Raw genomic sequence first — 25,890 nt, 5'->3', positions numbered from 1 at the left:
AATATAAAAATATGTCAACTTAAAGCTAAACAAAAATAGTAAAATATGTCAAATTAAAACATAAATATAATTTCGATTTACAACATGAAGAACGTTTTTACATATTATTTTTATTTTGCCTTTAATAACTTTACTAAAATAAATTATGTTAAGCTGAAGAAAATCGTAAACGTAATCCTAAACTAAACCACCGCAGCGAGGCACAGTTGCTAAGATGCTGGCAGCTGGCATTGCCCCTTTGGATGGCCAAAGTAATTCTTTGGCCAAAAAGCTGCCCGCTCTAGGATCACCAAGACTCGGTAACCCTTTTTGATAAATTAATTCTATAACTGATTAATTTACAATTACATTAGTCAGTTATAGAATTAAGTTAGAATGTCACTTAAATTTTTATGAATAATTGATAATTAAGATGTATTAGGATGGTCCTAGCATCATATTAAAATAGATCGTCTACGTCATAAAAACAATTTTGAATAAGCCAGCGCGTAATTACACCGGCCACCACGCCCTTCAGACCGGAACGCAGCAACGCTTCTTTTCGGCAAAAATAAAGCATGCAGTAGTACTTCTTGGACGATGCGTCACTAAAAGCTCTACAACTTCCAAAACTCATTTTATAATACAACGAAAATGTTGATATGTGCTTGACAACCCGACTTCATGAAACTCCAACTCAAGTTTACACTTGAAAGGACCCATTCTAAATGAAAACCAAGTAGAAACTTTCCGTTCACGTATCGCTGACTTTGTACGGGTATTCTCAGACTTAAATAAACTGTTTAAAACTCAGTATTTCTTGGTGTTTTAGTTCAACTTAGGATTGTGATCCCGGGTTTACCAGCCCCAAGTTTGTTATCACAATTGTCTCTTAATGATTGACAGGGAGTAATAATTAATGAAAGAAGAAAAAGTGTGTGTACTTATGTACACGCGTTAGAAGTTATACTTCTTTGGGATAATAAGATAAAAATCTTTTCAAAAATTGTATCTTATTCTACTCGTACGTTTGTAGAAAAAAACGACACTAACAATAGAAAATGGTATTTAATACATTGAAAGATTTATTATAACGCATTATCTTACGCCGAATAGCTTAGCGGCACCTCTTATCGGTAGGGTGGTATCTAGCCGCGACCGAAGACACCAGAAAATGATGGATGAGATGGATATAAAATGTAAGGAGTATAAAGATTTTTTACCAAGCTTAAAAATTATGCAATATTTTAATGTAAATTTTATATTACATATTTAGTATACTACATATTTTCGTTTCCATGGTAATAAAAAAATGTGTAACGTACTCTATCTCAGTCTCTCGCTCTCACTCTCGTCAATCATTATCAATCATTACAATTTGCCGAATAAACTTTAACATATGTAAGTTTGTTTCTTTACGCATTTCCGTTGCAAAACACAACGATTCTACAGAAGTTATACTTCAAATGTTGAAGTCATTTCAAATATCACCATCAGCATCATGATATGCAAATGGCATAAAATGAAACGTCAACAACGGAATCTCGATTTCCGAACATCCCCCTTCATATTTCCTGTGCCGGGTCACCGGAATACTAAACGATCGTTACATGCATGTAATGGCCGCGGGCGGAAATTGTAACGCCTGTTACAGAAAAGATCGTTGCCCATGGTAATAAAGGATAAAACAGCGAAGGGCGCGTATGATTCGCGTTCTGAATCCGTTACTTGAGAAACTTTCAACATAAATAAATTGCAAGATAACTTAATATTAAATATAGAAGGTAAAAAAAATATATTTATAATTATTATTATCACAGAATAAATAACTTATAGAACCCTCATTCAGCCATTATTGCATGCAGTGCATTTCGTCCAAAAACAGTGAAAACGGCCCGCGCACGTCTCTCAAGCTTTTTCCCATTTTCCAATTTTAAGGTAAACGTTGAGTACATTAAAGGTATGGAGGGTAGAGGTAAGGAGAGTCATCTTATATGGGAGAAAAGTTGAAAAAGTGTCCAGTTGTATGCGCTAAATAACAGTTCAAAAATCCTCCACAATGGCGCTGGTGGATGCACAGTTAATTATTGAGAATTTCAACAACTTACGTTGTACAAAATATTGTGGTAAATATAACTAATTCCTTGTTTATTTTTCAAGCCTACTCTAACAATATTTGGTTTGGCGCTTCTTTTATGAGTTACCTTGATGCAAATGTGGCGCCATCCTAATTTAATACATTTTGACGAAACTTTTTCATATACACAGATGATCCTCCTTACCTCTACCCTCCATAATTATAGGTAAAATAATTACTGTCAACCGCTAAATGGTATGACGTGACTAACTGCCTGTTTGACGAAACACTATTTAAGTGGAGTGGTTATTGATGCTTCAAAATACTCGTAAGTCGTGTACGCTGTTTCTATATGTTCTTACTTCTGTAATTAATAATACTGTTTTAAACGGTAACTCTTGGAGGGAGTATCAAATTAATACATTTTTAAACTGCTAAAAAAATTTAAATTAAACAAAATGGAGTTTTTATTCCAGGCATCTGGTTAATTAGATGCTGTAGATTGGAGAGTCGTATATATCTAAATATTAACGCTTTCCTGACGCCTTCAATGTTGTTGCTGCTTATCCACTCTCTTCTAATTAAATATGTTATTTTATACCTTTTGATGGCAAGAAAGTCGTCACTAAGTATAATTATTAGATAAAAATAAACTTTTTTTTATTTTGCTCTCTGTCTTGTTTCAGTAAGGCTTTAGCCGTGGCTAATTAAATCTTTATCGACAAGACTATAATATTTATATAATAGCAGGTTAGAATGCAGGCAAAGGTCAACTTTTAGCGGAAAAAAAGTATTGCTGATTTTTTAAAACTCTGCTACGGTAAACTTTTGGAAACTACTTTTCAGATTTCCGCTTTACAAACTCTGAGAAGAGTCAGGACGAAAATGGTTTTTGTGATAAATTCAATTTGCTCAACTGTACTTTCTTTTCTTTTTATTTTACATATAATTACGATTTACTTGTTTAAGTGTGTTGTGACATTCCTATTGTTTGAAAAGCATAATTTTATAAAGTTTTATTTATACCACTGCATTTTTTTTGTAACATTTACATTTTCATTTACACTCTGTTTCAGATTTATGGTTTAACAAATTGCGTAAAACGGAAAACGATGCTGCCTTACAAGGAAATAAAAACCTATTCTTGAATCTACATATCGAGCTCTTTCATTGGGTACCCCACTTAACCTAGATCGTACGCATACTTTAAATGTTGACCCCTTTTTCTGACCATAATTGGCCACGCGAATGGTAAGCATATATTTTTAGATAACTCATTTCGAGGTTTTCGGTCACCACTAGTGTGTAACCTGCAGGTTTAATGGTAACCTTATGAGATCTTTGAGGTACATTTCAATTGATTTACGGTCACAATCAGGAAGTCTTGCAGGTTTTGATAATCTGAGAGTAGGAATTCTATTACGGACATGCGCTTACAAAATGACTCTTCAGTTTTCACCCGACGTAACGGGTTAACAGTCTTTTTATAAATAAATAAACTACGATAATACACACATCGCCATCACATGAATATTTTTTTAAGCATATAATACACATAAATATTTATTATTTACAGATAAACACCCAGATACTGAAAAACATGTTCATCGTGCAAACATTATTTTCCAGTTGTGGGAATCGAACGCAGGGCCTTAGACGCAGAAAGCAGGGTCGCTGCCGATTGCGCCAACCGGCTGTCAAGTATGTATAGTCGTACAACTTTTGTACATCCTTTACTGGACCACTTTTTTGTGGTTAATGTGGGTGTTATTGAGTAATGACGCTTTCTCTCTTTCTCCCTTGTGCAGTGGTGGCAGGGAAAATTACGCAATTATTATTTTATTGAGAAGCGGTGATAGCGAATTGGGTACTAGCTCGACTTCACTTTCGGGGGGCTAGTTCGCGCCAGCACGGATCTCTAACTTTTATGAAGTATGCGCGTTTAAAAAAAAAAAATATCACTTGCTATAACGGTGAAGGAAAACATCGTGAGGAAATCTGCATGCCTGAGAGTTCTACATGTTCTCAAAGGTGTGTGGAGACCACCAATCCGCACTGGGCCAGCGTGATGGACTACGGCCTTACCCCTTCTCATTGAGGAAGGAGACCCGGTTTCTGTAGTGGGCCCGGTAACGGGTTAATGTGAAAATGATGATAATGATTTATTTTAATTACTTGAAACTGTGTGTGCTTGTGGACGTGTATTGTTTTATAATAATATATTATGTAGAACCTTCACCTTTCTTCTCTTTTGCTATGTACGTAAAATGTAAAAAAAAGTGTGTGTCAGCTCCGTCGCACGACTGGAGTTTACTCCTTAAGTACGATTGTCGAAACATACACAAAAAGTTAATTTAGCTGAATAAAGATTAATACCATATGAAAGAGTAAATTGAAAATCCTGTGGAAACAAAACACACGGCGGAAGTGTAACTTCTTAAAAGTAGCCTACGGGAGATTGAGGTGGATGTAGAGTATCAGAACTATTAGGATAAATGTAATGTTTATTATTTAGTTTCCATGGTAACAAGAATAAAAAATGTATAATATTTTCTATCTCACTGACGTTGCATGTTTGCGCATCACAGTTGCCGGGCATGCAACGTCGCAAAGCAAAAACGTAACGAGGTCAATCATCAGTAGATTTTACTCCTCACATTTATCTCATACCGGGCGCCTTATATATGTAAATCGATTCTTAAGGAGTAAACTCCAAAAAAACATATCCAGGCTTAGTAGGTATCCTCTTTCGAACGAGCGTTGTATTCCATTTCAGGCGTGGGTGTTACTAATCGTATAGGCAAAATGTCAAAGAAGACGACAATTATACTCGTCTGCGTAACATAATATGGAACGTAAAATCAGCTGTCATAATGTCATATAGTGTGATAGTTAAAAACAGTTTACACATTCCAAAAGTTTTATTTACATCATATTTACATACCATTTTAAATGTGCTTACATGTCTTAATAAGTATTTACAACACGTTTGATAAATAGTATGTATGTGCTATACAAAACAGTTACACAGACATCTAATTAATTAATCCATAAATCATGCATTGCCTTGACGCCCCTAGACAATACAGACACATTACTGTATGCACCAAGCTATTTTACAAAACTGTCATGAAGTATTAAATCACTATTATAAAATAAGAACTTTTAAACATTTCAAAAATGATGTTACTTTTATGTAGATTTTGTATCAGTAGATGTAGTTTTTAAAGGACAGCAAGTGTATACACTTGCTGTCCTTAAACCATTACTAATGATACACGACACTTTACACCATTTCTAATGATAGACGAACAAGAAACCTCTTGTTCGTTCCTCGTAAGGATGGAAAGCAACCGCTTTCCATTCTTACGAGGAATTATTCTTATGATTTTAAATACTACCTAGGTACGTCCTTTTAAAAAAATCAACAAAAGAAAACTTTTACTAAAACGGATCTAATGTAAACAAACTAATAAATTAAATTACTAGCTGGTACAGTGCTAAAGAAATAATAATATCTTAACTGTAGCTCGAAATACTTCAAACGTAAAATATTCAGCGGATTTCTAAGTAATAATCATGTTTTATTTGCATTCATTTATTCCAACTGTTTATACTTCCAACGGTTACCTATTCACCGTTTTTATTGAATATCTGAATAGTAATTTCGCGAAATACACGTCTCTTTTGAGGACATTAATTGATTAGACTGTCTGGGAATTTACATGACATATTGACTATCGTCATTATGAAAAGTAGCTGGTTTGTGAAATTACCTTCATGACATAATTCATGCCGTGTGGTGATTACAGTTCCCTTCACCCCCCCTCTTCCCACAACTGTCGTAGGTAAATAAGGGAGTATAAAGGAGAACGGGGAGTAGCCGTCTCAGTGTTACGACTAACATCTAAGTTGCGATCACCAACTCGTTTGCCCAGCGTGGTGAAATATGGGCAAACCCTTCCGTTGGCAGTGGCCTTTAGTTCAGCATTGCACTGTTACAAGCTATTGGTATATATTGTTGACATAACATATAAGTTTGAAACTGGACCTCGTTGGTCTAGTGGTTAGTTAAGTCCTGGGTTCGAATCCCCGGTCAGGCCAAAAATTGTTTGGTATTGTCTTTTTTCTGTTAAAAAATGTTCGATACCAGTCAACAGTCAGGAAATTGGCGGTGTGCACATTAAGCCGTCAGTCCCGGTTATTATAACTAACTTGTGTCAATATACGTTAAAGCCCACCACACCAACATTGGAGCAGCGTGGTGGGTCTATGCTTTACAAGCATCTGTGCCCAGCAGTGGTATGTTTGTAGACTGCGGATGTCGATTATTAGTTTACATCATGGCAAGTAGATACGCTGGTTAAACGTTGTCGTATACGATACAACTGTTCTTAATTGGAACATTAATTGATTAAACTGTCTGCGAATGCGTTACATGATATTCTGTAAATTCATTCTGAGTTTACATGATGAAGACCTATTGGTTTACGTACGCAATTAATGGGATGAAACTTTAAGTTTAATTTATCTCTTTCATTCTCCCTTTCTAGCACATCTGTCCAGTGGGCTGGTCCACGGCCACCTAGAAAATGTCAGTTGGAGCAGACAACTTCGTCTCTCTATATCATCTTGCTAATTTCTTCATTAGGAATTTTGCTCCCCAGAAGGCAGATGTAAATCTTATCATCAATTAAAAATTCACGATAGCAACTGAATATAATGTTTGAATAAAAATATCACGTGCGTTCGGCAATTCCGCTAGCTTTGTCTATAACCTAATAAAAATATTTAATTTCAAATAGTGCTTTGATTCATTATATTCTTATCATAAAATAATTTTATGTGAACACCGTACAACAATATATTAGTAAGCGTAAGAACCATTCAGGCATTTTTACAGATGATTTCGGCAATCACTTGAACTGGTAACTAGAATAAATTTAATCCTAAATTATTAAAACTAATGACTAGGTTAGAGGAATTCGTCAGCGTTATAATATTATTATACTCAGTTTAATTCATTTTTAAATTGTTTCATAAGGAAAAATACATCTTGTACATTAATATATTTTTAACAAAAGTACAGCTTTCTAATAGTAAACTGTGAAAATTTTACGGCATTGAACTCAGCCTTTGTCATTATATTCATTAATTCAAAGGTTTTAACTTTATAATCTTACAATTTTACATCCATAGTTATTAAATTGATTGACACTTTAATAGACAATTTCACTTTCCTACAGAATTGAACATTGAATAATGTAAAGTCAATTTAAAACGTACAATTACGTTATGATATAATATTGGTTTGCATATACTTTATTTACACCAATTGAAACTAAAATCTTACAATATTTAAGAATAGCGTCTTCTATCTATACAACAAACTACCCTTCTTAAGTTTTCTGCAAAACCACTTTTCGGATGTTGTATTTCCGTTTTACTAGTTTTTACATCTAGTGTATTACCACCATTCGACTGTTCAGTATTGTGTTCAGTCTTTTCCACTTCCTGAATTGTGTCTTCGATGTGCTCATCGGATCACGTATCAGTGCCTGGGTATTTCACGATCATATCCAATTCTTCTTCATTGGGCTTTGCGTTCCTTATTTCTGTTTGTCCTTCGAACTTCTTTGGTCTGTCACTCAGTTTGTTCTCTATATTAACGAGAACATCAGCTACACATCTGTGTTCTTCTGGTGATTTTACTTCAGCATTCTCACTGAGTGCTGTACCTTCGTCTTTCTTTGTTCCGTTGTTGTTTTGTTTATCATTTTCTGTCTCAGCTTTACTGTCCTCTTCGTCACTGTTTTCTTTGCCTTCTAAAATCATTTTATGCGTGGCTTCTTCGGTGACACTATCTGTAGGGGCTTCGTTGATACAAGAATGTGTTAATATGAACGGAAGTTTAAGTGAGACGTCTCCGCCCATTGCGCTTAGCGTAAGTTTGATTTTGACGTAATACGAAACGTATATAGCAAAAACGTTGCGTTCATCAGGGGAATCGGTACTGCACACAACTGTTGATGCAAGACTAGCACCAGATTTTGAGTAAGAATCTTCTAGTGCTATCCAATTTTTGGTGACACCTGTAAAAAATATTTAATTTTAACAAAAGAAAAAGATTTAATTGTTTAAATCTTTTTTGCTGTTTAAGTTATCACCGCAGCCCATGAACATCTGCAGTATATCTGCATTAATGCCAGTTGAGTGAACTCACTTACTTCACGCTGAGCTAGCTAGGCGAACGCGTATTTAATGATATTAGTCTTTGGATGTACCATAACAAACTTTAACTGGACTGTTCCCTAATATACCCTTTTTGTATGTAAACCATAATTACTTTTTGATAGCTAAACTCAAACAAGCTTAGATAAACTATCATGTAGGGCATAATTGCTCATTAGAACCAAAGCCAAATTATCGAAGGGTTACAAATAACATATTGTTTGCTTTCTCTGTTACTACCTAGGAACAATGTATATTTTTTTTAAATAAAGAAAAAAATTACGAGCAATTATGTTTTAAAAGTAATAAGAGCGATGTATGCTCTATTGGTATTCCTTTTAAATGAAGTATGCTAAAACTTATTTTATTAGCAAATCAAAAATAAGCTTGAAAGATAAAAAAGAAAATCAAATTGTTTAAATCATAATTTCATAAAAATAATATAATTTGTGTTTCTATTAATATTATTAATATGATTTTGTGTTTATTGTTTTGAACAGTGTATGTAATTTAAATGTGTTTGGGATCATAGATGATCGAGATAAGAAAAAAACTAACAGTGAAGAGAGCGGGTATTTATATTATTGCATACAATTCTACAATTCTACAATAAACTACCAATTGACATCTTGGAGATGTCTCTTAAAAAGTTCAAAGTTTGTATTAAACGTAAGCTTATAGAAAAGTCCTATTATAGTATAAAGGACTACGTAAACGATAAAAAAGCTTGGGTGTAAATTATTGCTCTAACCAGGTTGCTCTTCTAATAATTTAAAATGACATTGTGAGATGGTGATAACAAAAAAAAAAAAACACCCGGCTAAGTTTGTTGTGGGCTTCTTCTTAGACCAGGACGCGTTTGGAACTCTCGTAGCTTTAGTTTTAAGTTTACGAATGTGGTTATCGCCATCAATCTCACTACCGTGTAATTACTTGAATAAATATATTTTGACTTTGACTTTATTGTAAATAATATATAACATTCATGGCAGTTAATTTAAAGGACAATCTCCGAGATGTTCTCAAAGGCACACGAAGTCTCTCATCAATTAAGTAAAGCAATATTGAAATAAAATAATTAAATATATCTGAATAAAGGCTTAAATTATACTGTCCATTTATTTTGAAGGTAAATTACTACTTATGCAGCGTAACTTTAGTTGTCTCTTTTAGCAAAGATTTAAACAGATGAATGTGCCCTCTCATGAATTCGACTTTCAAGAAGTGAGTGAGCGTGAGTGAAGTGAGTGAGTTCCTGCATTTTATGAATGACCAATAATTTAAGACACTTAGATTACCAAAAGTCCGTTATACTAGTAATCATTTACCGCTGTAAAAAATTTAATATCACAGAATTAACAGCACAGCTTCACGGTGTTAGACACATATACGATTGTTATCATTTATCGGCAAGCAGATTGTGTTTATAGACTATAACATACCTTTGTGGGGGGTCAGAGTGTAGGTGTCCGTGAGGATCTGTCCGGGCAGGACGGGGGTGCCTGACCCTTTCACTAAGGCGACGACATTCTTGAATTTGCCATTGGAGAACATACAGACGTCAACGTGCTGGACAACTAGCGTCTACAAAATAAAAGAATGTATGAATAAAAGCGGTGAAAGCCTCGTGGTAATGACTTTCGAGGGGGCGATTTAGAATCCCAGCACGCACATGTAACTTTTCTAATTTATGTACGATTTAAGCAATTAAAATATCACTTGCTTTAACGGTGTAGGAAAACATCGTGAGAAATCAGGCATGATGATGCCTGTGAGTTAAAAGGCGGGTGAAGCCCACCAATCTGCTCAGCGTGGTAGACAAGGCTGGGTGGGCTAGTAACGGTTTGATATGATGATCATGAATAAATGAATGAATTAATAAATACACTTTTAATTATTAATTTAAAAATGAATGAATGCCAATAAATGAATACACTTTTAATTATTAATTTGAGAATGAATTAATGCAAGAATGAATAAAATTCAACGTTATATTATCATCACCATCCTCAGCCTATTAATGTCCCACTGGACATATGCCTTCTGTTTCATAATATAAAGAGAGAGTGAATTATAGCTTTCAGCTTTTACCCGCGGCTTAAAGTTATTATTCCATCTCGTGGCAACAGTTTTCTCTTCTGGATGAAAGCTACCTACTATATTCCTTTCCTGACAACGTACTTGCACAATTCCACTGTTGAGTAGATAAGCGGAACAACTCACATTCACATTTTAAATATCGGTTACGATATAGGCAATAGATATTCTAACGATTATCATCACACCGAACGTAATACAAATTTTTTTTTTAGAACTACATCTAAATTGAACTCCACATCAAAAAACAAAATCAAACGCAGACGAAGTCGCGGGCAACAGCTAGTATTATATTAATTTAAAGACTAAAGTTATACCTACTGTAGTATACTTAGGTGTTAAGCCGCATGTGCCTATAATAACATTGGTTATACATTATTGCTGCTTGGCGGCAGATAAAAGCATGGCGCTAGTACTTACTAGGACGAGCTTTGTCACGTATAGCTCTATTATTACTAATTTATAGACATTAGCGGATCTATATCGGATAGTATATCAATTTCACCTCTATTGAATATATTCAGAGGCACTTATGCGGTGGGAGGGGCTTAGATAAGGAAGGGTAGGGGGGTAGGGTTACGAAAGGTATAAAAGGCGACACATTTGGCTAATTCTTCACTTAACAATTATTCATTGTAAAGTCAACATCTCCTGAGTATGATGATGGTAAATGTAGTCTCAGTAAATAAATAAATAGATAAAATAAATATACTAAGACAATACACACATCGCCATCTAACCATCGCCCCAAAGTAAGCGTAGCTTGTGTTATGGGTACTAAGATAACTGATGAATAATATACACATATATTTGTAAAATACATATAAACCCCAACACTAAGAAACATTTTACTTAACAATTATTCATTGTAAGATCAACATCTCATGAGGATGCTCCGGTAACGGAGCGAAACGTGCGTGGAGGGTACATTGCCGAGGATCTGTTTGGTGTGGAGGATACGGTTTGAAGTAATTATAAATTACACCATACAGATTTTCCTGCTGTTCGCGGAGTATAGCAAATTAAGCTTAATTTTCATAATATAATGGATCTAAATCGACTTTAATCTGTACGTGAGTGATTTTATCTCGGATTTTGTTTCAATAGAAGTTTCATTTATTGTAGTACTACAGTAGGTTTAACGGTGTTTTTAATACTGACATAGAAAACAAATATTTTCATTATCTCTCGTTAAACCTATTTGTTGAAGGTTTTAATAAATTTTGCAAGCCCTAAAAGTGTTTAATCCGAGATTAAGCGTCGAGCTTTGTATGAAAATTGTTACAATTATTTTGCCGCGTTGCTAGGATTTCAATGGAATAATGGGATAACTGCGTAGTCGTGTTCGACGGAAAATAATATTTCCTGACGTTTTATTGTTTTCAACATTCGATGGAGCTTTATCACATTAAATACATCGGACAGGCAAGCTTTCTTTTCCAATACAATTCAAAATTAAAGGATATAAAGTTGCTTGTGATAAAAAACGTGAAAATGTATGTTTACACAATGTTATTTTTTTATACATTTTGATATTTTAATTTAATTGCAATTAATTACTAGTATTTTTGATTATATAATAGAGAAGGAGTTATACGGGAAGTTGTTTGAATTGAGGTACAGCAGGTTGTAACACGGGCAACAAACGGGTTGTAACCTTAACCCTAAGCCGAAAGCTGACGGTTATTCTCCAACAAAATATGCATTCCCAAGCAGGGCTGTGGCAAGCGGGGCAGGGCATATGGATCGCATAACGAGACGATACCAAATACCATATTTAAAGATGAAATGTCATACCGACCCCCAAATAACGTGCACGTGAAAAAGGAGTAGACCATGCTATTTTGGTAGATCCAACATTTAGTCAGTGTCAATAATTTTTAAGATAGTATTAGACATGCTAGATGCATGCATGTAGAGTTTTTCATTATAATCATTATAAAGACAGAGACAGGGGTGTAGGAGTGGTGACCCCGTAGCAGTAAACGCAGCGTTGTTCGGCTGTCAAAGAGGTTGACAGACGAGTCATCAAAGAAGTCGCTGGGAGCCGCTGGAAACACGTGGCCCAGGACCGTGGATTTTGTTCCTTCCTACTAAAGACGTATGACCAGCAGTGGACATCAATCAGTTGAAATGATGATGATTTTGATGATGATAATCATTAGTTCGATAGATTGTATCCGTGACATCCAGCTTGACGTCTCGCACCTTAGCAGTCCCGTTAGGACGACGATCAAAGAATATTAGTATAAAGCCACAGAATAAAGAAAAATAAAGAACCCTCATTCAGCCTTTATTGCGTGAAGTGCATTGTGTTCAAAAACAGTGAAAACGCCCTGCGCTTCACACCCACGGAATGTAGCTAGCTTACAAACTGTTCCCATTTTCTCATTTTATGGTAACCGTTTAGAACATTAGAGGTAAAATTATTACTTTCTGTCATTTTCTAAGTTGTATGAAGTGACTAACCATCTTTTCGAGAAACACTACTAAAGTGGTTGTATTTGATGCCTCAATAGTAGTTAAGGTTTCTGTACGTTCTTAATTCTGTGTGTCAAGCCATCTTTATAATGAGAGGTCTGCGCCCAGCGGTGAAATGCACGCGTTACATTCCTAATTCCAGCATAACATGACACAATAAAATTAACATCGTGACCGCTAATGCTATACTATATTCTAAGGGTATTTTATGTATTTAAGTATTCATTACTGTATGAGTATATTTTATCAAGATATGTCAATGTCAGGGCCCATCAATCTATTTCAATTATATTCATTTAACTTTTGCTACTCAAATCCCTTATCCTTAACTTGGAATTCGAGCACAACATGACTGAGTAAATTTAATTAATTTAATTCTACATTCTTAAAGCTATTTTATTTTCTGCTGGTGATGGTGACGATGAATTCCAGCAACTCGTGACATATTATTAGATAGTAAAAACCGTCTTCCACGTTTTATATAGGTAAGTACAGGTTGGTTTTCCGGCTATGATGTTTCAAGGTTATAAGAACTCTGACGAATAATACCTTAATTCTTCTCACAGTTTTGGAGGAGTGGTTCGATATCAGCACGCTGACCAGTATCGATTCCCCGTGCGAGTACGTGGCCTTGTCCAACCAAGCTTCCAGCTCCACCCTGGGGAATAATGGCGTGTAAAAGGTCATAATAATTTGCCTCGTGATCAGCACTAGCAATTACGGGTCACAAGGTCGACGAGTTGAAAACTTTTATGCTCTAGTGCAGGATTTGCGAAACTTTGTACGTGCCATTTTTTTGGTTATCCAGCATAGCTTGTGTGATTTAATCATGATTAATATTATAAATAGAACGAAGCGGTAATAGCGCAGTGGGTAGGAGCTCGTCTTTACTTTCGGGGGCCGAGTTCGAATTCCAGGACGCAATTCTAACTTTTCTAAGTTATGTGCGTTTTAAGTAATTAAAAATTGTCGCTCGCTTCGACGGTGAAGGAACACATCGTGAGGAAACCTGCATGCCTGAGTGTTCCTACATAATGTTCTCAAATGTATGTGGAGTCCACTAATCTGCACTGGTCTAGCGTGGTAGACTACGGCCTTAACCCCTTCTTATGGTGGGACGAAACCCGTGCCCTGTAGTGGGCCGATAATAGGTCGATATGATGATGTTGATGAATATTGTAAATAAGAAAGAAAGTGTGTTTATTTGATTGTTTGTACTTGCTTAGCGGCCTAACGAAGCAACCAATCAAATTGATTGTTGGTAAAGAGTTAGTTGAAAGGTCGGACAGTAACATAGGCTTTTTATCCCTGAAAAACAAACGGTTTCCCAGGGGTATTGTGAAAAATGGTAGTAAACGCGGACGAAAAACGCGGGCAATAGTCTTAGCTAGTGCTTTAATAAATAATAGATAATGTACTTTATGTACTTTGCAATTAGAGTGCTTTTTAAATTCAACTTCAAGAATGCTCCGGTATTAGATCTAAATGCCATTTGTGTGGCGTAGCGTTTAAAAAGTATATGAAATACAGATGTGCCTAGTTATCACAGATTATAAATAAGTAGACTTTCAACAAATAATGCATGCTCAAACCATCAGTATTAACGTGCCTAACATTCTTATTCGTGCCAATTTTGGCATGATTCCCTATTTCTGCTCTAGTGCATAAAATTGTTTGTAAATTAACTCAGGTCAAAAATAAAACTTCAATAGTTTAGCACGCAAAATTCACTTATGAATTATACTGACTCTCTTGTCAACAGCACCAGCTTATAGTAAAATAACGAAAATGATACTTGCAACATCAATTTCATCATTTCATCGCAATAAATATAAAGCTAATTCGATAATACCCCAGTCGATAAAACCCATTTTGATTTCAAATAATCCCTTCCCTAGGGCTTGAGTAGGTAATCTTTATGGATAATATACATTTTTTTTAAATCTTGTAATAATTAACAAAATACTTAAAACGTGTAAATAAAAACCGAAATAATATTAAACGAGGCTTAAGACGTACATATTGTACTGTCTCTGAGACTTATCTCTGAAGCTGAAAACCTAATAGTTTTTGAGTAAACCACTGCCATAGTTTTTACTGTAAGTAATCAGGTACATACAGCCCCAACTTCACATGCAAAATTAAAATCATTCATAATTAGGTAAGCGTCGCGTAGCGTGATTACTATGCGCGTACGGTGTTTAATCATTAATAGGGTTGTCAAACATTCTAAGTGTTTAGAATGTTTTGAATTCGTTTGTTTGGATAAAACATTTTTATATTTTTTTTGATTTCATATTTTTAGTGTGTTTCCTTTTCAAATATACTAATGCATCCTTCAACATTATTTCGTAATTCGGTTACACGTTGTATATTCAGTGGCGTGCATACAGGGTATGCACAAGGTTTGCAGATTATATAAAATGAAGAAAATCTCCAGTACGAAATATAAATACTTAAGGATAGACTTTTTATAACTTTTTTTAAAAAAATTTCTTACTGTGGATACCCTCTATTCACACCACTGCATATATAACGTGTAACCGAATTACGTAGTATATTAGTAAGTATATTTTATAAGGAAATACACTGTAAAAATATGAAATGAAAAGGAGCATGAATATGAATTCAAAAAGTTTTTACTTATGACAACCATATTGAAGATAAAAGACCGACAGGCGCATCGTACCACGACATAGTATGCGACACGTGTATATGTATATGTATTTACCTATATTGTTTTTATCCGAATTCATAGACGGCTCACCAGTGATCTGATGGTAAGCGGAAAACCATAGTCTATAAAAAAAACAACACTTTGCGGGGCATGCAAGGAACACATCCTAAAAATTGCCCTCCCTGTGTCCATTAACCTGATGCGTAGGTGTTAAGCATCATAATAGCACCGGCAACCACGGCATTCAGACCGCAACACAGCAATGCTGCTTACAGCAGAAATAAGAATGGCGGTATTAATTCCCCGGACGAGCTCCATACATTCTAGCTCTACTACTAGGTACTAAAGTCATTTAAATTCAACCAGCAACAATATAAAAAAACGTCAAAACCAATACTTAATTTATTATAGAAAAAATACGCCCGACTGCATCGCAATCTCAAATTTGAAAAGCGGAGCAGTAACTGAAAAATAATACTAAATATCTAGCGTAGTTTATCTGAATCCGCCAGGCTATTTGAACTTTTAAATAGAGTTGAGCGGAAAAACACATTATTTATAAAACCAACTAAAACTAACCTACTAAACCGGCTGCCCTCTCCGAAGTAGGAAGGTGCCTAAAGGTTTTTAACAAATATGTCGATATATCGATATCGCTAATCTACTTCCAATAAAGCCATTCAAAAAAATATTTCGCTACATTACAAATAATGTATGTATGGGAAACCTATTTTTAAAAAGTAAACAACTTTTCCGACTCCTTGGTGAGCACTGTTTTCTTAACACTGTCTCGGCAAATCAGGAATTTGTAATTTCAGAATTTTCTCTGGTCTGGATCTGGTTTGGTGTTATGGGTACAATAAAATCGCCCTAACAGGCTAGCCCTCTACTATCTTAGACTGCATCATCACTTACGTTAGCACCCCAGTCGCCTCTAGTATTCAGAGAATTAAAAATGTGCGGTGACTTGTCTTTGACTTTGTTTGTTATTGTGCAAAAGAATGTACTTCGCCCAAATGAGGAACTTTGCTTCATGGAAAATCAATAAAAACTATAAAAAAAAGAAAAGAAAATCGCGGATAACCTAAACGAAACTTCGGACTTTCCGATGTACCTACAACGTTGTGTAGCTATACTAAGAGATCGCTACTAAGCGATAAGGCCGCCTTTAGGCCGCGTTTGCTATTTTTTCCTGTCCATGCATTTTTCTTTTTGTGGTGTACAAATATCTGCTATCTATGTCGATATTATTGAAAAAGTATCGATACCTAAATTTTCCATTTGCAACATCTCTTAGCGGCTAATAAAATGTCCAAAATAAAGGCAATAAAGCTTCGTTCAAGATACAAAAATAGGTAAACGCGAAAACATTTGAAGTCTGAAAACAGTTTTCTTCTATTTATAAATCGGAATAAGAATCAATAAAGCTTCGTTCAGATGGTGATACTTAGCCTATTAGAGTTTTACTGGCCTATTTTTTTACAGTACGTGGTTGTTAAAGTTTTAAGATTTTTATCTTCTAATTTATAGACATGTGGGTATTTCAATATTTATGATAATGACACGAAAACAACAATTTATCAATGAATGCGGCCACAGAAAATATTAAGACAACAATTTAAACAACGTTTCCAAGTTTCACTTAATATGTGATGTCAAATAATTATTAAAAAAATTAGCACTAAAAACGGTGCGCGAAAACTCTAAATCAAGTATTACTGATAAATTTACTTGGCGGAGTCCTAGTACCCACTCTCCAAATTATCTTGTCAAATATTAAAAAGATTAATAAAAACAAATTCATTTTCTTGTGAAGTATATTTATATTTACACACGGTGACTTTTTTTTAACTTACAACAGTGATCCAATGTTCTACTATTTATTGGTAAAAAAAAAATACATAAAAAATAAAATGAATTCATAGTTTTCTGTAAAAGAAGTAGCCTATATCGAGTGTAAGCGGCGCGGAACCATGGTGGTATCAATTCAATCAATTGCTGTCATTTCTTGCATCGTAAAAACGTATTCAAATAGGTAGGTACCTAATTTTATCAGCAAACATTAATGTTTGAAGTTTTTATCCTGTTATTATTTATTAAATACTGTTTTGAGTTGCTAAAGATAACATAGATTTAAGAAGCTGTAGATTTTCGACTATAAGAAAAACACTGTGTATATTGGAAAGTTATTACTTTTTAAGTAGGTACAGACAAAGATCTGCATCATTGTCACACTTTTTAAACCTTTGGGGCAAAGCATCATTAAGCTCACGAAGCTATAAGTGTAGGTACACCTTAAATTTGCAATCCAGGATTGCACCTGCTTATGGTAATTAAAAAAAAACTTTTAACACCAAACTTGGTATATTTTATTCTCTGAACGTAACGCGCAACATAGAAATAGAATCTGTCGCTTTCAATGAATAAACCGTTTTACAACAACAATGATTTGCTCAAGCTTCCAGTCAAAGCAACCCTGCAAAACAAATTTACAGTGATTCAATTCCGCGACCTATAAAAGTAAAAAACATTTTCACACTGCTTGGATTTCTCTATTATATCTTTGATATTATTTAACATGTAATTCTTCAATGGGAAAATCAAAGGTAATAACGACAAAATAGAGTACGCCATAAAGGAAATCATTTTTTTAAATTAAGTCTAACGAGGAGAAGTTTCCTTTATATTCACCCTACATAAACGCAAAAAACATAATAACCAGTTTTCCTGACTGATTCCTCGGCCACAGTGATCAATCACCAGAATGTTTCCAACTACGCGGGAAATATTGTATGAATGAATGAATACATTTTTATTTTATATTTAGAAAAATTGAAAATAAAAATTTAACGAAAAGTATACAATTTGGTGGCCTTATCGCTCATAGTAGTAGGCAACCAATATCGTAAAACACAGCTCAAAAAGAGAGGTAGGTGGTGCATATAAATAAACATATATATTTGCATATATACCTATATATATATAAATATTATAGTGTAAAAAAGTGTATAAACAACGATGCTCTCTCTCTTCTCTCACTCTCATAGCCCAAAGGGCCACAGATTCGACACGACCGGAAAGAGAACAGGTGCACGACCGGCTGCTTAACATTTCTTGAATCACCACCAATTTTCAAACATCGGCCTTCTAAGTACTAAGAAGGTTTTAATAGACAAACCTCAATACTTAGTCATTGCCCGTTCTGAAGATCGAGACCAGACCAGCGTGATCTGCAGTCAATCATACTCACCATTAGACCATCGAGGCAGTTAAAGGTTACTACCGAGAAAGACATGCCGCTAAGCGATTTAGCGTTCCGATACGATGGCGCTTAGAAATCGATGAGGGATTTGGGTTAAATTTTCCAAAAACTGCCATACTCTTAAGCGGTTATAGCTCAGTGGGTAGGACTTCAACTTCCCTTTCGGGGGCCAAGTTCAAATCCCAGCACGCACCTCCAATTTTCTAAGGTAATCAATTAAAATATAACTTGCTTCAACGGTGAAGGAAAACATCGTGAGGAAACCTGCACGCCTGAGAGTTCTCCATATTGTTCTCAAAAGGTGTGTGGAGTCCACCAATCCGCGCAGGGCCAGCTTGGTGGACTACGGCATTAACCCCTTCTCATTGTCGGAGGAGATCCGTGTAGTGGCCGGTAATGGGTTGATAGAATTTCAAAAATTCAAAATTCATTTATTTCAAGTAGGCCTAATATAAGCACTTTTGAAACGTCAAGTCTGTCTGTGTGTAGTGACTCTAACACCGGTTCGGAAGGCATGAATGATGAATGAATGATGATGATAACTCCTTAACAGGTGAGCCCGCTACTTTTACCGGATTTTTTTTTTTTTAATGAGTGCTTATGAATACAAAGCAAACAAACAAACTGAAAAATAGCTTCACAAAACAGAATAAAAACATTTCTAAAGTTTACCGATGATTAGCGATAGATGTGAAATACTTGTTTAATATTATTTAAGGTGTTACTTTCATATAACATTTCCTAAATATAACATTCTGGTAAAAGTAGTAAATCTGTGGAATGAATTGCCGAGATATATAAGACAGTCACAGACAGTAAACATTTATAAAAATCCCTAAATTTAATTTATTTATCTAACATGATATAGTGTATGTATGTACTTTTGTATTTTTATATAAGTAAACATTTATTTTGATCGGTATTCTATATAATTTTATGTATTATTAGTATGTTAAGAGTATGTAATTTATTTTATCACTTATAGTTATTAACCTCTTGGAATATTACGTTTTCCCTTACTTGATTTTTCCATCAAGGGTTGTTTGGAGGAAAACACTTAAAGAAAAGACCGCCTTTGCGCATTGCAAATATTTTTTCGTTTTTGTTATTTCTTGTTTTCTCTTTTAATTTGTGCAATAAAGACTTTATCTATATATCTAGCCTTCCCAGTACAATTCCATAGAGTATACAAACACAACGTAGTTTATCTTTAAACTGAATATTACAAGGCAGCGTGGGCGTATCCTCACCTAATGCAATTTATTTAGCTTTCCTCTCTAAGCATGAAAGGGATTTACTTTGAAAAGGTTTTGCATTTCTCTATTTAGTAAAATATAACAAGATATTCCTGGAATAGTATTTCTTGATAAAATAAGCAACTAACAACTGTTGCCTGCTGTTGCGTCAGGATATTTTTCGGTTTTTTATAAATCCCGCGAGAACTGTACTGTACGGTTTTTGCCACGATGTGATTTGATGATTACACATGAAGTCTATTTTTTAAACTTCGCGGAAACGTTCACCCACGTAATATTAAAAAAAAAGTGTTGCGTGTAACCTATACGCGCGATTAAAGTAAAACTTTTATTATTATTTATTGATGAAAGAGTTAAATGTTCCTGGGACTCCGCCATTTCATTTGATATTCACTATTTAATTTTATATTCTATTTAAAATTCATTAATATCACTTTCACATTTCATAAATATTTTCATTTGTTAAATAGAATAATTGAGAGTAGAAAATTGAAGGTTAGATCAGCACATGTCAATATAACCTTGTCATTGAATATTATAGAATGTCGCAATCGTCAGAAAATTTATTAATAATTTATTTGTTACGAAAGTAATAACAAGTATATTTAGAGATTTTCAAAAAACTTTGCAATTTAAAATATTTTTTTTTTAACTGTTGAATTTTTATTCACTTTGCTATTCACAATTGATACGTTTGAAAATATTGGAAATAAATAACCCGAGGGTCTTTTAGTATAATCTCCTTACAAAAACACAGAAAATAAATTGTTCCCGTCAAAAATTAGTTTTTTATTTTATTACCAGTTAGCGGTAAGCGATGATCGGACTAAATGGTATCGGGCTGACCTGCTAGGGGGTATGGTAGTTATATTAAAGCCTAAAAGGTTTCTACTTAGCATCGTACCGGGACGGTAAACCGCTTGGCGCACGTCTGTACCACCAGTCAAAGCCTCCTACCAGACCAGATCAGAGAAAATTCGGAAATTATAAATTCCCAAATTGCACTTTCCGTGCATCGACCTCGTGACCTCACACTTAAAATACAGCGATAACCGCTGCCAGGTTGGTTGTCAAAATATGAGCTGGATAAGCATCAGTTATAGATAGCTTGCAGACAGATATTTCAACTATATTTATTTGTATAGGTTGCGAGTAATAAAGCATTCCTTAATAAAGAAATTCATTTCAGGTTCACTCGGGAGACGTACAATGTGTATCGTAGAGAGTTTTCGCAAGTAGAACTGTATTTAAAAAGAGCGCAAGTCTTTACCGTAGAGTTTACTTTAAACCGGGGCCAGCTAAAAGCTTTGTAACTTTATTAAAGTTTTATTTTTAAATTGCAAATATGCAGCGTCGTTGAAGTTTTTTACATAGTTTATGAACTAAAATTATTTCTTATTCGTGTGGCTCGTACGTTTTGAAGTCGCGACAGTTTTATTGTTATGACTTACGCATCTTTTTTGAGGAGTTCTATTCCCTCACGTACCTCTTGCTTTTTAGAGTTAAGATAACATATTATTTGCTTCATTCTTCATTGGTAAAGGAAAATATCGTGAGGATGCATGCAACAGTGTGTCAAAGGTATGCGAGTTCAGCCGGCCTATTTTGTATTTCCTTAATACGAAATACGGATATGAAATTACGTTACAAAGTATGGAAAATTGCCACCAAATAACTGTTACCTCTTGCATTCTGTAATATCCGTAGCCAACTTTATAATTTCGGATGTATGGTAGCTGATAATAACCCTTAAAGGGTTGTAACAGCATCACCGGGGGTAGGAGGCGAGCGCGCAAACTGCTAGGTGTCTAATCCCAGGGCTCGACGTCGTCGGGAGAGAATGGGGGACGTCGACCTTAGGGTTCCTCATTTTAGGGCTCGGACCTCGGCTTACATCGGCGTTTGGAAAAGTGCGGCTGCGGTTTTTACTAGAGCTTAGTCGGAACGCCCCCGTGACTCTGGTATGGACCCACGCACGGTATAGTTAGAAATCGGGGCCCTTCACCTTCGGTAAAGACGGTGGGCAGGCGTTGCATCTGTATTATTACCTAATAAGGTTGGCTAGATACGCCCGCCGTATATATTCGGGCGTAAACAGAGCTCAAGAGACAACAGAAGTCAATCAAGTCAGTCAAATCAAGTCTTTGGCACTCTATCTCGGTTGGCAACCAAGGTAACTTTCCATAGTTTCTAACATAGTTTAATTTCCACTGTGATAGTCGGAAAGCGACTTTTTATTTAACTTTTTATCTGGTCACAAATCCTTGCGGACGATGTTGTTTTGTTATTATAAGTAGGTATATGAAATTATTTCCAGAAATGTGTTTTGAAATATTTCCATAAAAGTTGGAGTACAAATTAAAGGAAAGTTATGGTGAAATTTCTGAAATTAATTCGTCGTCAAAGTAATAGGCAATTTATTGTTTCCTTTTACTTTACCAACATTGTAAAATTAAACAAAAACTCATTTAGCAAAGCCGCTTATGTTTTGACGTCGAACAAATTATTCTTTAAAAATAAGTACCATATTAAATTGTTGCAATTTCAAATAATAAAAAATAAACATTTTTAAACCGATTACCAAAACGAGCTTCCATGCGGCAATCGGTTAAGAATACATTAAATTTGCGTACATTAACTTATAGGAAAGAAGAAAGTAGGTAAAGTATAAAAGTTTATTTACCCTTAACAAGGTTAATATCGTTCTCTAGAACCATTTAAACCAAATAAACGTTATAAAACCCCACTGTATACTAAGTTGCTGTTCTTAAGGTGTCTCGATCCGAAGTCTGATCTAATAAAGGTCTTCCCCTAAACTAATACCAGGCAATTATAGAATTAAGGTAGACAAATTTGAATTCGAAATATTCCCTGCAACGTAAGACCTTTTTGAAATACTACGGCTGTACCGTAAGTGCTATTTGCTGTTTTTTTTTTTAAATGGATGATATAGAGTTTCATTTTTAAACTAATACTGTACACAGAGGAGAAGCTGGGTACTTAACTTAAATAATTAAATTTCCTCTCGCTGGACTGAAAGCATTTTACGCTGAAACCTTTTTAGCTGCATTTCTCATTACCTGACATTAGGAATAAGTTTAAAACGTTCTATACGTAGCAGCGGAGAAACAAAGTGTAACAAAAGTAATTAAGTTGTAAGTAAATACTTACAACTTAATTACTTGCTATTTTAATGCAAAAATCCTACTCCTTAAGCCCCTACTAACGTTATAAATATGACAGTATTTTTTGATTTTTCTTACTTTCACGCAGCAACGGCCACGTGATTAAGCGTTTGTATGGGTTTAATAAGATTGCTATACAAGTCAGCCTGCTACCATTTTAGACTTTCTCATCACTTTACATGAAAGGCTAGTAGAGAAACAAACAATAAATTTTTGTACTATAATTATTAAGAGTAATATTTAAAGGTCACATTTACGAGAGAAAAGGAGAAACAGGGCTCCGCATTATACATTGTATGTCTAACCAAGGTTGATAGATATTCATATTCTTGACCATATTTCTGACTAAATGGTTGGCCGCTTTACACGATTCATTAGAGTTTTGATGTCAAAGTTACCACAAACGAGAATAAGAAGTATATTCTTAGTTATTGTTTCGAATTTTGGTAAAATAATAGTTATTTATGCAACTGTTGTATAATAAGGGTTATTAAAATACTAATGTGACTTTATTAATAATAATATCACATGAGTGTTTTTATACCTTTATAACAACAATTTTATCTACTCACATAATATCTTTAAAAAAATATAAACAGTTAGCTTACTGCTAAAATTAGAACAGCCAGTCCTAGTAACCAAATAACATCAATTACTGAGTATATACAAATAAACTAAGTATTTATGAAAGAATGTAACTATTGTAGTTGTAATAAACATTATGAATTGTGCAATTATTAAAATTAAAAAAAATATTATGTTTTTTGTTGAAGGCGATGTTCCCGAACCCGATGTACTTGGCGTGTGTATGTATAATTTATATTTACCGATTCTCAATTCAATTTTATTTGTATGGAATTCGAAAAATATCAATATAAATAGAAATATAACAATATATAAGTTATTCTTTTGTGAATAAAACAATTCAATTTTCGAAGAAACTACTTTTTTATAACGGTGCGCGGCTATATGTTACTCGCGTGAATGACAATGTTCTTTTTTTGAAATTCATACAGACACTTCGCATGAGCGGTAAGAATGTGGCTGTCTGTTGAGAAACCCCTGCGCAGAAGGGATCGAAAAAAAAGGAGTGATATTATGAAATTCAGTACAACATTATATCATCCGTTTAGATAATATTATGGTTATTAGAAAGTTGGCATTTATGGAAAGTATGGTTATTAGTTGTTTTAATGTTGGCAATAAGCTAACTGTTTCAGAACCTGTTATAGAGGATTTAAAGCATGGGAGTAGATAAAAAATACCAAGTATATATTCTGTAGACATTGCCGAGTATTGTGGTGGTTTAAAAAAAATACTTATAGCTATTGACATTTCTTCCAACTTTACCTACTGTAAAAACACATTGATAAAAATATAAAATTTAATATGAGTCTTAAAAAAAACCTGCAAAAACAAAATTTGCTAATTCCTACGTTTCATGCTGTTGTCAAATGCGGTTACGGCACAATCTGAATAAGATGTACATTCATGCACGTTAATTTTATTACTTCTTAAGATACCGCGCAGACAATGTTGGTAGTTCTCAGTACAAAGTAATGTAGTTTATTTTGATACCCCTCGGGAAGAAAGCATTTATACACTGCATTTCACAACAAGATAACATATTATTTGCTTCATTCTTCATTGGTAAAGGAAAATATCGTGAGGATACCTGCATGCAACAGTGTGTCAAAGGTATGCGAGTTCAGCCGGCCTATTTTGTATTTCCTTAATACGAAATACGGATATGAAATTACGTTACAAAGTATGGAAAATTGCCACCAAATAACTGTTACCTCTTTCATTCTGTAATATCCGTAGCCAACTTTATAATTTCGGATGTATGGTAGCTGATAATAACCCTTAAGGGTTTTAACAGCATCACCGGGGGTAGGAGGCGAGCTCGAAAACTGCTAGGTGTCTAATCCCAGGGCTCGACGTCGTCGGGAGAGAATGGGGGACGTCGACCTTAGGGTTCCTCATGTTAGGGCTCGGACCTCGGCTTACATCGGCGTTTGGAAAAGTGCGGCTGCGGTTTTTACTAGAGCTTAGTCGGAACGCCCCCGTGACTCTGGTATGGACCCCCGCCCGGTATATTTAGAAATCGGGGCCCTCATCTCCGGTAAAGACGATGGGCAGGCGTTGCGTCTGTATTATTACCTAATAAGGTTGGCTAGATACGCCCGCCTTATATAGTCGGGCGTAAACAGAGCTCAAGAGACAAAAGAGATCAAGTCTTTGGCACTCAATCTCGGTTGGCAACTAAGGTACGTTTCCATAGTTTCTAACATACTTTAATTTCCACTGTGATAGTCGGAAAGCGACTTTAATTTAACTTTTTATCTGGTCACAAATCCTTGCGGACGATGTTGTTTTGTTATTATAAGTAGGTATATGAAATTATTTCCAGAAATGTGTTTTGAAATATTTCCATAAAAGTTGGAGTACAAATTAAAGGAAAGTTATGGTGAAATTTCTGAAATTAATTCGTCGTCAAAGTAATAGGCAATTTATTGTTTCCTTTTACTTTACCAACATTGTAAAATTAAACAAAAACTCATTTAGCAAAGCCGCTTATGTTTTGACGTCGAACAAATTATTCTTTAAAAATAAGTACCATATTAAATTGTTGCAATTTCAAA

General features: G+C 34.7%; 1 protein-coding gene across 1 annotated transcript in view; it reads right to left on the bottom strand.

Moving 5' to 3' along the window:
* Window positions 1–7,302: 7,302 nt before the first annotated feature.
* Window positions 7,303–25,890, bottom strand: part of LOC120623468 (arrestin homolog) — a 121,713-nt gene continuing 103,125 nt past the window's right edge. Inside the window, exons 9-11 of the mRNA XM_039889503.1 lie at window positions 13,415–13,523; window positions 9,730–9,871; window positions 7,303–8,148 (exon numbers count right to left, since the gene is read on the bottom strand). Of these exons, the coding sequence (XP_039745437.1) occupies window positions 7,601–8,148; window positions 9,730–9,871; window positions 13,415–13,523 (799 nt within the window). The 3' untranslated portion in view covers window positions 7,303–7,600. The remainder of the gene's footprint in view (window positions 8,149–9,729; window positions 9,872–13,414; window positions 13,524–25,890) is intronic.

This window comes from Pararge aegeria, chromosome 4 (genome assembly GCF_905163445.1).
Source record: "Pararge aegeria chromosome 4, ilParAegt1.1, whole genome shotgun sequence".
Classification (NCBI taxonomy): Eukaryota; Metazoa; Arthropoda; class Insecta; order Lepidoptera; family Nymphalidae; genus Pararge; species Pararge aegeria.
The sequence above is the reverse complement of the archived record's forward strand: the minus strand, read 5'-3'. Positions and strand labels throughout refer to the sequence as shown.